This window comes from Rhinolophus ferrumequinum, chromosome 17 (assembly GCF_004115265.2).
Source record: "Rhinolophus ferrumequinum isolate MPI-CBG mRhiFer1 chromosome 17, mRhiFer1_v1.p, whole genome shotgun sequence".
Taxonomy (NCBI): domain Eukaryota; kingdom Metazoa; phylum Chordata; class Mammalia; order Chiroptera; family Rhinolophidae; genus Rhinolophus; species Rhinolophus ferrumequinum.
Window position 1 is genome coordinate 34,667,491 of NC_046300.1, and position 12,397 is coordinate 34,679,887.

A 12,397-nucleotide genomic window follows, 5' to 3' on the forward strand; every position below is an offset into this window, starting at 1 on the left:
TACAAATCACTTCTGAAATGTCTGCTCAGAGCCTGCGTGCTCACCAGCAGCTCTGCATGAGTACGATGAGAGCTACCGCGAGGATAGCCTCAAGAATGTGGAAACCAGAGAGATAGCCACGTTCCTGAAGAAGCAGAATGGCTCAAAACACGTGTATGACTGAGAGCTGTGTCTAGGTGACACGGGTGGGGTGTCAGGGAAGGGTGCTGGACGTGAGGGTGCAGAAGAAAGCAGAGCCCTTCTGCCCCTGCTATGTCCTGCCCAAGGGCATCTTGGGGACCCTTGGTGCAGGCCAGCCGGTGTCTCCAGCTCTGACCCAGGAGGACTGGCCCCCTGCCAGGATTGTTTGGGTCTGATTGCCAGGGCCACAGAGGTGCATTAAGGTCGTATGCTGACTGATTGCCCTGGGCATGGTTTTGGAGTTGCCCATAGCTGTTCTTTGGGACACAGAAATGCTGACCAGCCTTTTCTGAGCTCTTGGGCTTCCCTGACAGTGTGCTCCCCTGCTGCTCGCAGCCAAGCTGGCAATATTTTTTGGGGCTGGACAGTGGGCACTGGGTGTGGGCACCTGTGGGAACCACAGAAATCACTGGCAAGCTGCAGTCTGGACATTTGTAGCTGAAATCCTGAGACCCTGACCTGGATGGTGGGCACCCCCAAGGCCAAGCAAAAGCGCTGAGAGTCCCGCCATGGTCAGCTGGCTGCCTTTTCAGTATCCCTGCCCCCAGAATGGCAGCTGATGGGGGCGGGGGAGGGGCAGGGGGTGCTAGTCTGACAAGGGGTCACTCTGGGCTAGACCTGCTGAAGCCTTCGTGTGAGTTATAAAAAGCTGCCCCTTCTTGAAGACACTTTCATTTCGCTTATGGAAGACTGATACAATAAATACACAAATCTTTGACGTCCTGGATGTACATGGTGGCACCTTAGCCGGAGCTCCTTGGGCCACCCAGCCAGCCCTCCACAGCAGTGCTAACCCCAAACCACTCAGATGAACCCATGCTACACTCTGGGGTTGGCAGGCCTGGTTCGGGGAGGACGCCTCTGGTGGCCAGGGTCCTTCCATGAACCAGGTCTTCAGCTTCAGTTGCTCTAAACAAGAGCGCCATGGAGCCTCGCAGGTAACGTGCGGAAATGGCCACACGTTCATTATAGCAATGGGGGAAATTTCCCCTACAAGAAGGATGCTTAATTCACAATGAGCAGAATATTGAATTAACTATGACTTATCTATATCTGCCTGTCATTTGTTGAGAGAATCAACGAGGTGAGATGTGGAGCCTCCAGGTTATCAGATCCCCCTGCACAGGGTGATCCCTGTTCTCACATGGGCCTGACTCCCCTCCGCTGCTGGGCGCAGGCTGCTGAGGCTTCTGATGGGCGTGGCTGTTCCACAGCCCCGCCCTTGGCCCTTGGCCGCAGCTTCACAAAAGGAGGTCCAGGCACTCCAGGCTGTCTAAGAGAACACACCGCGGGGCCCTCTGGGAAGGCTTTTGGGAACGAGTGAGGGATGGGGGCAGAGAGCAAGGGGACTGGATCCTGACGTCCGGATTTTCTGCGGCTAATGATCAAAACTGACTCTCAGAGGCAGAAGGGGCATCCTGGAAGCAGGAGGCCCAGGAGGCAGGGGCCTAAGAGCCCACGGAGGAGAGAGTGCAGCATGCAGACCTGGAGAGCCCCTTTCTCATTTAGCTGCAAGGAAGGGTTGAGGGGTGCAGGGCCCAGGGCCTTGTTCTCAGCATGAGGAGATCTGAATACGTTTAGAGTCTTAGAGAAAACAGCCAGCAGAGAGGGGAGGGTAGAAAACAAGGCCAGAGTGGTGAGATGGAGTATGGATGGGAGGGGACCTCAACAGGACGGCTCCATAGTACTCAGAGTGTGGGTGAGGAGAAGAAACGCGAAAAAACAGTGAGGTAAGAAATGCTCCCGACGGAATGCTAATTGACAAGAGCTTAGAAAACTCTGCCTTCAGCACAATTCCTGAATGTGTGTGGTGTGTGTGTGTGTGTGTGCACGTGCGTGTGTGGTGTGTGTGCGCATGTGCGCACACATTCAGGGAGGACAAGAAACAGAGGGGAGGGCAGAGTGAGAGAGGCAGCACAAATCACCTGGTCTCTCGGTAATGGGATCATGGGTGATTTTGATTTTCTTCTTTAGACGTCTCTCTATTTTCTAAACTTTCAATAATGATTCTGTGTTACTTTTAGAATTGGAAAACATTCACAAATACTACTTGAAATTGCATTCTTTGCTGAGTTATTTTCCTTTCTTGCCCAGAAATGTCTGTGCATATCAATCTCTAGTGCAATGTGGAGGGAGAGGGGAAGTCCTGGGCATAAAGGTGCTTAGAGACCGGCCTGTTGTGCAATGAAGTGAACGGACTGAGGGGAGTCGTGCACCTCTGGACACGGTGCCCACTGACGCTGGCCCTTTGCTCAGAGCCGCCTGGCGTCAGGGAAGGAGGAGAGCACTCTACAGTGAAATGGAGCATGTGCTCACGTGGGCAGTATGGCCTGCTCAAACTTGGCCTGGGGTCCCCTTAGGTGAAGCCGTGTTCCCAGGCAGGGTGCCAGGGGGATCCTCCCATGGAAGGGGGTAAAGCAGAGGGAAGAACTGAGAAGCAGCGGGAGTGAGAGCGCCCCCTTCCCTGGAGAGGGGGGTGCTCTCATTCTTGACGTGCTCTGGGCTGGAGAGGATGGTCACTGGGCTGAGCCAGATCACAGCGCTACTCTCCGCTCTAATGGTCACCTCTAGTGTGACCTTGCCAGGCTCATCACGGGCAAAAAGCAAAGATGGCATTAAATGATCTCTAGGGGTTGACTCCTCTGACAGGCTGAGGAGAAGCTGGCAGTGCCATGGGGAATGCCTAGGGCAGAATAAAGATGAAAAAATAAACTCAGCTATAAGCTTCTGCCATGCTTGACTATGATATGAGGATATTTTATTACCTGGCAGCAATATGCAAGATGAATTGGACAAAGCAGTCACAATGTAAAGCATTATTATTAATAGTCCATAATTCTCATGCAAAATTATGGAACTAGTAATTCCAGCTGCTGGTTACTAGTCAGGATGACCCATGACTACTTCATGCCATCGAAAGATCACTAACCGTATACTCATACACTATGTGCAAAGCACTGTCAGGCACCAGGGAATCCTATCGTATCCTACCCTATCCTACCCTATGCTACCCTATTCTATCATATATCATATCATAAATTCTATGACAAAATAAAATATCATACTCCCAAAATAAAGGTCACTGGCTGCCCGAAATGTGCTCCGAGTTAGAAGTCACCAGATATGTGAACCATCACTAAAATGCTAGTGATAAGCAAACCCTGGGAAACCCAAAGGAGAAGGAATTTGTTGGAAAGAGCTGGGAGAGCACTGAAGAAAGGACAGAGGACAAGAAACATTTCCTAAAGAGTTCGGACCCGTCGTCCTAGAGCCCAAAATATCACCCAAGGAGATCTACCTAATAACCTCAGGCTGCAGAATCTTGGTTTTTGTCTTCGACAGTTTTGAAAATCCGAATGCCACTGGTATTAGTTGAGGAGGTGGTGGATCCCGACTGTCATTTTGTACAGAGATGGTCCAGGCCCTGCCCTAGGAGCCGAACGATACCGCTTTCCCGCAGAAGCATGCACCCATCGGGCACTAACCATAAGGACTTGCCCAACTCCGATCACCCTCCCCCCACCAGCATGTCTGAGCCACGAGGGAGAAAAGAGAGGGAGGTGTGGTGGTGCAGGAGAGGTAACGAAGCCTGTGTGATCTCAGGGGCCTCCTCTACAACAGGGAGGAGTGAGAGGAGCAGAGAGGAAGGCTGACTTGCCTGGGAACACACAGCCAGCCAGTGGCCAAAGCAGCCCCAGGACTCAGTTGTCCTAATGCCCAGTTTGGGAGGCTTTGCTAACCCTTTTGTATACCAAGATTTGTTTTAATCTATAAATGTATGGGTGTATACAGAGCAAAATTAAAGGCTGGTTTGCTGTAGTGATGTAATTCATATTTGTAAGCACTGTCCTTTGATGTATCTTCAAGGGTGGGGTTATTGAGATGTCTCTTTTGGAGGCCTTACACGACAACGTCAGAGCTGAAGATAATTTAAGGTTATCTAATGTATCTGCCTCTCCCAGGAGGCTGAGATGGTCACTCCCCAGTCTTTGAGGACTTTGGAAACAACAGATATTTTGGAATTGTCTGAGACAACATGCTAGGCAGAAGCATGCCACGGCTCTTGCTCTCTGTGACAGCTAAAGGATGGATGGAAAACGGACTGATGTCTGATTGGTGACAACCAGTCCTCTCAGCATCAAAGCCTCAAAGCGGTAATAAGCTCCTGGCTGTAACAAAAGTCTCTGGAAAATCTGCTAGACGGTGGTGCTAGAGCTGTGAGAATGGGGGGCGGGAATGTACTGGAGGCTGACTGGGTGGCAGGAATCGGGGAGGGGGGGTATTAAGCTTGGCGCTACAAGGAAACCAAGCAGAATTCATTAAGGCTGCGACAACTGAGGCAACAGGGGAGACATTAATGCCAGATGATGAAAAGTCGGAAAGAAACTGGACCAGCAGTTACAAGTAATAGCACCACCAAAATACCTCACATCAGTTACTTTGGGAAAGACGATGAGGAAATGAATGATGTGGTGAAAATATGTGAATTTCCCACCAAGTTACTTTATTAACTCAGTCTTTAATGAGGCCATCGCGGGGAGGCGGGATGGGCTGGCGGCCGTAACGATGGCCGTGTGGGGTCCAACTCTTGCTAAGAGGACATTCTGACAACTAAACAGGGATAAATCAGCAAGTGTGGGTTATATGCCTTCAGTTATTAACGAATCAGCTAATGACTTGAGCCAACCTCCGGCAGCTATTTTAAAGGTGAGGGGAATTTAGGGAAGTGATGCATAGATGAGGTTACCGATCTTTAAAGCAAAAGTTAAAGGAATTCAGGGAACCGTGAGCTATTATTGTTACACATCCAGGCACGGGGAGGAGTTTTGCACATGCTAACTGCCGGGTTGGAACCTAACTTTAAATGATTCAAAATGTTGGAATATGTTTTAATGATCAGCTGTAGGCCAGAATATGGCCATCGTTAAGCATCTGGACCGGGCCAAACAGCTGACAGTGTCACTCAAGGCAAGTGTCAATTTTCGGAGTTTTTGGGAGTCTATGTGGGTCTGTAGGAAAGTTCCACAGAGCAAAAACACTTCAGTACTCAGGAAAGACAAGGAAGTTAAAAAAACAATCCCAAAGTCAGGTTTGCAACCCCCAAACTGCATTTCTCATTTAGTTCTACAGTCTTGCCAGAGGGCAACACAGTCCCAGTGTATAGATGGGGAAACTGAGGCTCCGAGAGGATAAGTGCCTTCCGAAAAAAACAAAACTAATAAGTGGCAAATGAAGGACTGGTAAACTGAAGACTGGGAAAGTCTTTCTGGCTTTCAGTCTGGCACTCCTGGAATAGCACGGTGTACCATGCTGGAAAGCTGATACTGTATAGAGAAGGATAGAGTCTACGGCTTCAACAAAACTCCAAGTGTTTTCAAATTTGCAAATTCAGATGAAAATAATTACAGTCTGAAAGATGGAAGGCACAAAAAACTGAAGACAGGTTTAAATATGGTTATCCCATTTTACAAAAGAAAACAAGGTCCATTTCATACAAGTGCATCCGGAACAGCTTGTCATTTCCTGTCTCTGAGGGGTTACCGTGTGTAGGGTTCTGAGACGGGTGGTCACAGGGGAAGCAGAAAGACAGAGCGGGGCTAACGGCATATAAAGACATATAAGACCCATAGGGCACATGAAAGGAAACGAGCACAGGTAGTACCTAGGATGGAACACAGTCCACAAAAGAATACGACAAAATGTTAGGTATTATCTCTATGTGGTAAGACTCAGAGTAATTTAATTTTCTTCTTTTTGCTTCTGGGCATTTTATAAATCACCTACAATTAACAAGTATTCTTTTTTAATTTAGAAAAGTTATTAAATAAAAACATACAGCAAGACATGAGCTCGTGGATAAGGTGTGCTGCTGATGGCACGGGAGGGCAAGTTAGGAGGGCCGTGCTGGAACGGGGCCTGGAAGGAGCGCTGCGGAGAGGAGAGCAGAGTGACCTTGAGGAGAGGGAAGTGCGGGCGGCATCAAAGTGTGCAGGCCTGGAGGGTGGATGTCAGATTTCGGAGGACTTGATGGGACAGTGTGACAGTATTTGGTCTTGTTCAGGAACCTACGGCCTGGGGAGCCCGGGCAGGGGGTAAGTGAGCATCCTGGTTCCTGGGGAGACGCCCCAAGGACGTGGTGGTGGGACAAAGACTGGGGGGGAGTGGAAGTGGGAATGTGCAGGGGGAGGCGCTTGCTCTGGCTGAGTGTGTGGGGAGTGGAGGGGCTGGTGTCTTCTGCACCCTGACCTGCCCTGGTGGCAGGTGGGGGAAGAGGGGCAGAGAGGGCAGAGCAACGCAGGGAGCAGGTGCATGTCCGTGCTTGGTGGTGATGATGTGCGGTGGGAAGCAAACCACTGGGGCCAGGCCAGGGACTGGCTGCACAGATATCTCACGGAGTAGGACATCTTGCAACTGCCTGTGAACACGGACACATCACAACTGCTCGCCTGTGGACTCAGTGTTTGTTGCTATATTTGGTTTGATGACTAGCTACCTGCAGTCTGGTTGGCTGGCATCTGGGTGCCTGAGAAGACCCCCTCTCAGCAGCCTGCAGAGACAGTGGGCAGAAGCCCATTCACCCCTCTCTGAAGGGGGCTTTTCAGTGGCCCCTAGGGCTGGCTCCTTGTTTTATGGGGAACCCAGCAGACTTCAGAGAGTGGGTACAGGAAGCTGCAGGGGTCGGCAGGGCTCCCCCAGTCTTGATTCTGTCTCGAGAGCACCCAGAATCAGCAGTGATAACTCCAAATACAAATGGTTTCCTTACTGGCCACTCACATGCTGTCACTCAACCCAGGCAACCTGGCCAGGTGCTCACTCCCAGAGCAGTGAAAATGGAGCCCACATGCTCCAAGAGAGACACTGCTTCCTAGATGTTCAGCTTTTCCAGTTGACAGATCTTTTCAGGTAGGAGACCTTTTGTTTCCCCTGAGACAGGGCTGCTGTGCCAGCCCCGAGGACAAGCCTTTCATACAGTCCCCTTGGCGTCAGCAGCTACTGTCCTCCCGTTCCCAGATCTGCCATTCTTCTAACCTTCAGCTGCACAGAGATTGGAGAAGGTGGAAAAAAGGGCCTTTTATAACCAAATTATCTCTGTGCATTCATCTGCCATTATGTTAATGCATCATGAAGCCCGGCAGATGGTACAAAGTCAATTATGCTGGTGTTAAAATGGGAGAAATTGACCTTTTCAGGACTCTCTTGGATTCCAGAGCAGAGTTTGCAAACTCAGGTTTCAGGACTGGCACGTGGGCAAAGACACACAGCACTTTGGAAGGGAAAAGGGATGGCTAAGTGTGGTCACCGGCCCCCTCTTGTACCTGCACATTTTCTCAAAGAGCCCGGCGTAGCCATCACAGTTTGTCTTCTGGGTCCTCAGGATGTCAGTGAGTTTGAAGGCCTGGCGGTCCTTCTCCTGGGCAGCCTTGATGTCGTACTCTGGAGGGCAGAGGAGGAGGCTGTGAGGAACGAGGTCCTGAAAGGCCACTGAGGCTGGAACAGGGAGAGAAGGGGTCCACTGGCCGTGGCACCACCCCTTCTCTTGGCTGTGCTTTTAGCAGCATTTGGGCTGGCTTCCCTCAGGCTGGGAGAAAGCGCTGTGGGCTGAGTGGAAGCAGGGCCCCAGCCCAGGTGTGATCTGGGAGCTGTCACCGCTTAGTGTAGGTGGGGAGCGGAAAAGCAAGTCACTGGCAGAAAGGGCTGCCTGGCTCTTTAGGTCTCCGAGGAAGCGCTGGGAGGGGAAGGGACCACGACAGCACCCAGGGGGGCGGGCTCTGCCCCCTAATCCCAGCACCACGCAGCCCTGCAGGATGTTACAGTGAAGATGCTCACTGTCCCTGCTGCAGAGCCCCCAGGCCAGGGCCTCACCCTGATGCACAGGCGCACACTGAGCTACCATTAAAGCCCCAGATGGAGAAGAACGCTTTCCCACAGCCTGTCACTTCACTAACAAGGCAGCCTGCGGCCGCGGTGAGGCCCTGTGGCAGGGATCACTGCGGCCACTGAGGGCGCAAAGGGAGTGAGTGTGTGTGTGTGTGTGTGTGTGTGTGTGTGTGTGAGTGTGTCTGTGTGTGTGTATGTATGTGTGTGTGTGTCTGTGTGTGTGTATGTATGTGTGTGTGTGTCTGTGTGTCTGTGTGTGTATGTGTGTGTCTGTGTGTATGTATGTGTATGTGTGTCTGTCTGTGTGTGTGTCTGTGTGTGTATGTGTGTGTCTGTGTGTGTGTCTGTGTGTGTGTGTCTGTGTGTGTGTGTGTGTGTGAGAGAGAGAGAGAGAGAGAGAGAGAGAGAGAGAGAGAGAGCAGTAAACAAAGTCTTACCAAATATTTTATTTCTTATCCTGCCCCCTTAAGGCTGAGGCTGAGCTGCAGGGGTTGGGGTGGGTGCAGGTGGCCCCTCAGGCCCTGTGGTCAGACCCCCTACCTGTGTCAGGTGAGTTCATCCTTTAAGCTGCTTTGGGAAGACAAAGGAAAAGCCCAGTGGTAGCAGGTCAGGACAGCCCTCTTGGTCGTTATGTCATTGGGCAAACACTGGAACCACCACCTGGTTCCTCCATCAACTGCAAAGGGCAGCATCCAGGAAACCCTTAGCAACCACCTGTGGGGCTTGGCTTGACCTGCTCAGACTCCCAAGGCTGTCCTGTGAAGAGCTGTGGACAGCTGCACAGGCCCAGGCCCTCTGAAGTGGCTCTGAGACTTGGGGACTGGGCTGAGACTAGCGCCTGGGCTTGTCAGTGTGGAATCGAGGAGTTGGGAGAGGACAGCCCACCCTTCTCGACACTGATACTTTAAGCAACCTCTAGTGTTGCAATAACTTCAAATAGCTATGACTCTTTCCCAACTGATGGTCATGCTTTTTGAAGATGACCTTCTGTCCTGGCTTCTCATCTCTCTGAAGCAGGTTTACGACAAAACCAGGACTGAGGGAAGGTGGCCACTGGGTGAAGGGCCTCAGCTCTGGCCACTGGCTGCGGGCAGAGGGCCATGTGGGATCCCCCACTCAATGACCCTTCATGGAGACTGTCAGCACGCAGTGAGTTTTACTCTCCTTGATTGGTCTTAGGTTATTCAATTCAGCCATCTAGGAACCCTCTCCTTCATCTTCCATCTCATTCCACACACACTGGTGACGGAGTGAGTGCCAGAGATGCTTCCCTGGGATCAGGGGTCTGCAGGGAGTGGCATCAAGGGGTCCTAGAGCCCATGGCATCACAGGTGGTCCTACCTATGTGGTGGCATATCCAGATCCAGATTGCGCGGACCCTCTCCAGGTCACTGTGGGCCTCCTGGAGCAAGTCGTTCACCAGCTCGTCCAGGCCACTCTTGACTGTCACCTGGGGAGTGGGAGAGGTGTACTGGGTCAGGGCCTGAGCGAGGGCTGCGGGGAGCCCAGCACCCTGCCAACTGCAGCCAGTGCCGCCTTTCCTCTGGGCAGAGAAGGAGGAGGACAAGTCCAGAGAGACAAAGCCGGGGCTGAGGGCCACCCTTGGTGTGGAGCCTGGACACGGCGGGTAGTGCTGACCAGCTGAATCGCTGGCCCTGGAGCCACCACATCTTTTCTTTGTAGATCCTGGGCCCAGCTAGGTGGCTTTCTGAGTGGCTGTAGGAGCCCCTCGTCATGGTCAATACTACCCAAAGTAACCTACAGATTTAACACACTCCCTATAAAATTCCAACAGCTTTTTTTTGCAGAAATGGAGAAGTCAATCCTCAAATTCATATAGAATTGCAAGGGGCCCAAAATAGCCAAAATGATTTTGAGAAAAGAATAAAGTTGGAGGACTCACATTTCTGGATTTCACAATTTACTACAAAGCTACAATAATCAAAATAGTGTACCAAAATAAGGATCATATCAACCAATGAGATAGAATGGAGAGTCCAGAAATAAACTCATGATACATCTATGGCTAACTGACTTTTGACAATGGTACCAAGTCCATTCAATAGGGAAAGAATAGTCTCTTTAACAAATGGTGCTGACAGCTAGATATCCACATGCAAAAGAATGAAGTTGGATCCCTACCTCACAACATACACAAAATTAACTCAAAAAGGATCAATGACCTAAACAAACGAACTTAAACTATAAATCTCTTAGAAGGATTTATAAATCCATTGGATTTGGCAATGGATTCTTAGATATGATAGCAAAAGCATGAGGTGCAAAAGAAAAAAATAGATTAATTGGGCTTCATAATAATAAAAAACTTCTGTAGATCAAAGGACATTATTAAGAAAGTGAAAAGATAACTTACTGAATGGGAGAAAATATTTTCAGATCATACATCTGATAAGAGTTTAATATCCAGAATATATAAAGAACTCCTACAACTCAACAAGCAAAAGACAACCCAATTTAAAAATGGGCAGTAGACTGGAATTCTCCAAAGATATATAATGGCCAATAAAGACATGAAAAGATACTCAACAACATTAGTTACTAGAGAAATGCAAATCGAAACCACAATGAGATACCACTTCACACCCACTAGGATGGCAATAATAAAAAAGATAGACAGTAATACGTGTTGACAAGAATATGGAGAAATTAGAACCCTTCTGCATTTCTGGTGGGAATATAAAATGGTGCAGCCACTGTGGAAAACATTTGGTGGTTCCTCAAAAAGTTAAAACATAGAATTAACGTATGATCCAGTAACTCCCCTCCTAGCTATATGCACAAAAGAACTGAAGACAGGTACTCAAATAGATAACTGTTCACAAATGTTCGTTGTGGCATTATTCACAATAGCCGAAAGGTAGAAATAACCCAGGAGCCTATCACAGACGAATGGGTATACAAAATGTGATATATTCATACAGTGAAATATCATTCACCCACTAAAAGGAATAAAGTTCTGACGAACCTTGAAGACATGATGCTAAGTGAAATAATCTAGACCAAAAAAGGACATGTATTGTATGATTCCACTCATATGGAATATGGAGGATAGGTAAATTCATAAAGACAGGAAGCAAATTAGAGGTTAGCGGGGGCTGAAAGGAAGGAGGAGGGGGAGTTGGTGCTCAGTGGGTACAGAGTTTCTGATTTTGGAAGCAGAGCGTGGTGATTGCTGTGTAACACTGTTAATGTAATCAATGCCACTGAGCTGTAATTACAAATGATGGAAATGGCAAATTTCATGTTATATATATTTTACCATACTTAAAAGAAAAGAAAGGAACAAATGCGGTGTTCTTGCAGGGGCCCTCAGGAGGAAACAGGGTTGGCATTGCTGGAAAGGCAGCCCTGCTCGTAGTCAGTCTTTCTAAAGAAGCTGGGGCAACCGGCGGGCGCTCCGTTTTGCAATAGTTGCTCGTGCCGCCCGTCCTCAGCCCCCACTCTGGGGTACACCCAGCCCTCTTCTCTCCGAACCATTCCACTGCTCACGTTGGACCACAAGACTCGGGCCCCTTGTCTGTCGCCCCCTTACCCTGCTGTTCTCTGCCTCCTTTTCTTCCGTGTCCAGCTCCAAAGCCACATTCCTTGCCTTTGCCCATCTTCTGGGGCCTAGAACAGTGCCCACCACATTGCAGGCCCACACTATGGCCTGGCTGGCTCCTGACTTAACCCCAGACTTCAGTTCTGTGCTTCCGGTCCTTTGGACCCCCCACCCTGAACCCTACCTGGGCCTGGCTGGCTGCAGCTGAACACTGCTCTGTGGCTGTGTCCCTGGCCTCAGCTGCCCTTCTGGCACTGCTCTCTGAGACTGGCCAGCAACCTGTTCCTTCCTCTCTGGTGGTCATCACCACGTACTCCCCCCTCCTCAGGCTGTGGACACCCGCCTTCCCTTCCCTCATCTGGCCTCAGACTCAATGAGGCCCAGGCAGGACTTCCTTACTGATGAGCCCTCCTTCCTGCGTCCATCCTTCCTCTCTGCCTCCTGCTCAGCCAGCTTCTCTGTCAGCCTTGGGTGCAGGCCTCCTGCCATTGGGGGCCTGCTACTTCTCAGGCACTGCCCTCACTCACCGATGTCATCACCTCCTCCCTTCCTGTCCTGGCTGTCCTTTTCCCCCCCTGTTTGCCGTGTCTCTTCAAAACGCCCCCAAATCTCCTTCTCAGGACCGCCCACATCTAGCCTCCCCTTCTTTGCCAGGCATCTGTGGGGACTTCTCTCCACTCTCTCCTCCAGACTGAGGTGGCGCCAGGCTCTTTGGACCCCTCCCTGACCCTCCCCAAGACCACACCCACACTATGGCTTCAGCTCTTAGCTTAATCT

At 50.3% G+C, this 12,397-nt stretch overlaps 1 protein-coding gene across 2 annotated transcripts in view; it reads right to left on the reverse strand.

Moving 5' to 3' along the window:
- The window catches only part of KY (kyphoscoliosis peptidase), a 47,052-nt gene that overhangs the window by 10,347 nt on the left and 24,308 nt on the right, over positions 1 to 12,397 (reverse strand). For both annotated transcript variants that reach the window (XM_033133288.1, XM_033133287.1), the window contains 2 exons: positions 9,400 to 9,508; positions 7,497 to 7,614 (listed from right to left, as the gene is read on the reverse strand). In XM_033133288.1, coding sequence (XP_032989179.1) covers positions 7,497 to 7,614; positions 9,400 to 9,508 — 227 coding nt within the window. The remainder of the gene's footprint in view (positions 1 to 7,496; positions 7,615 to 9,399; positions 9,509 to 12,397) is intronic.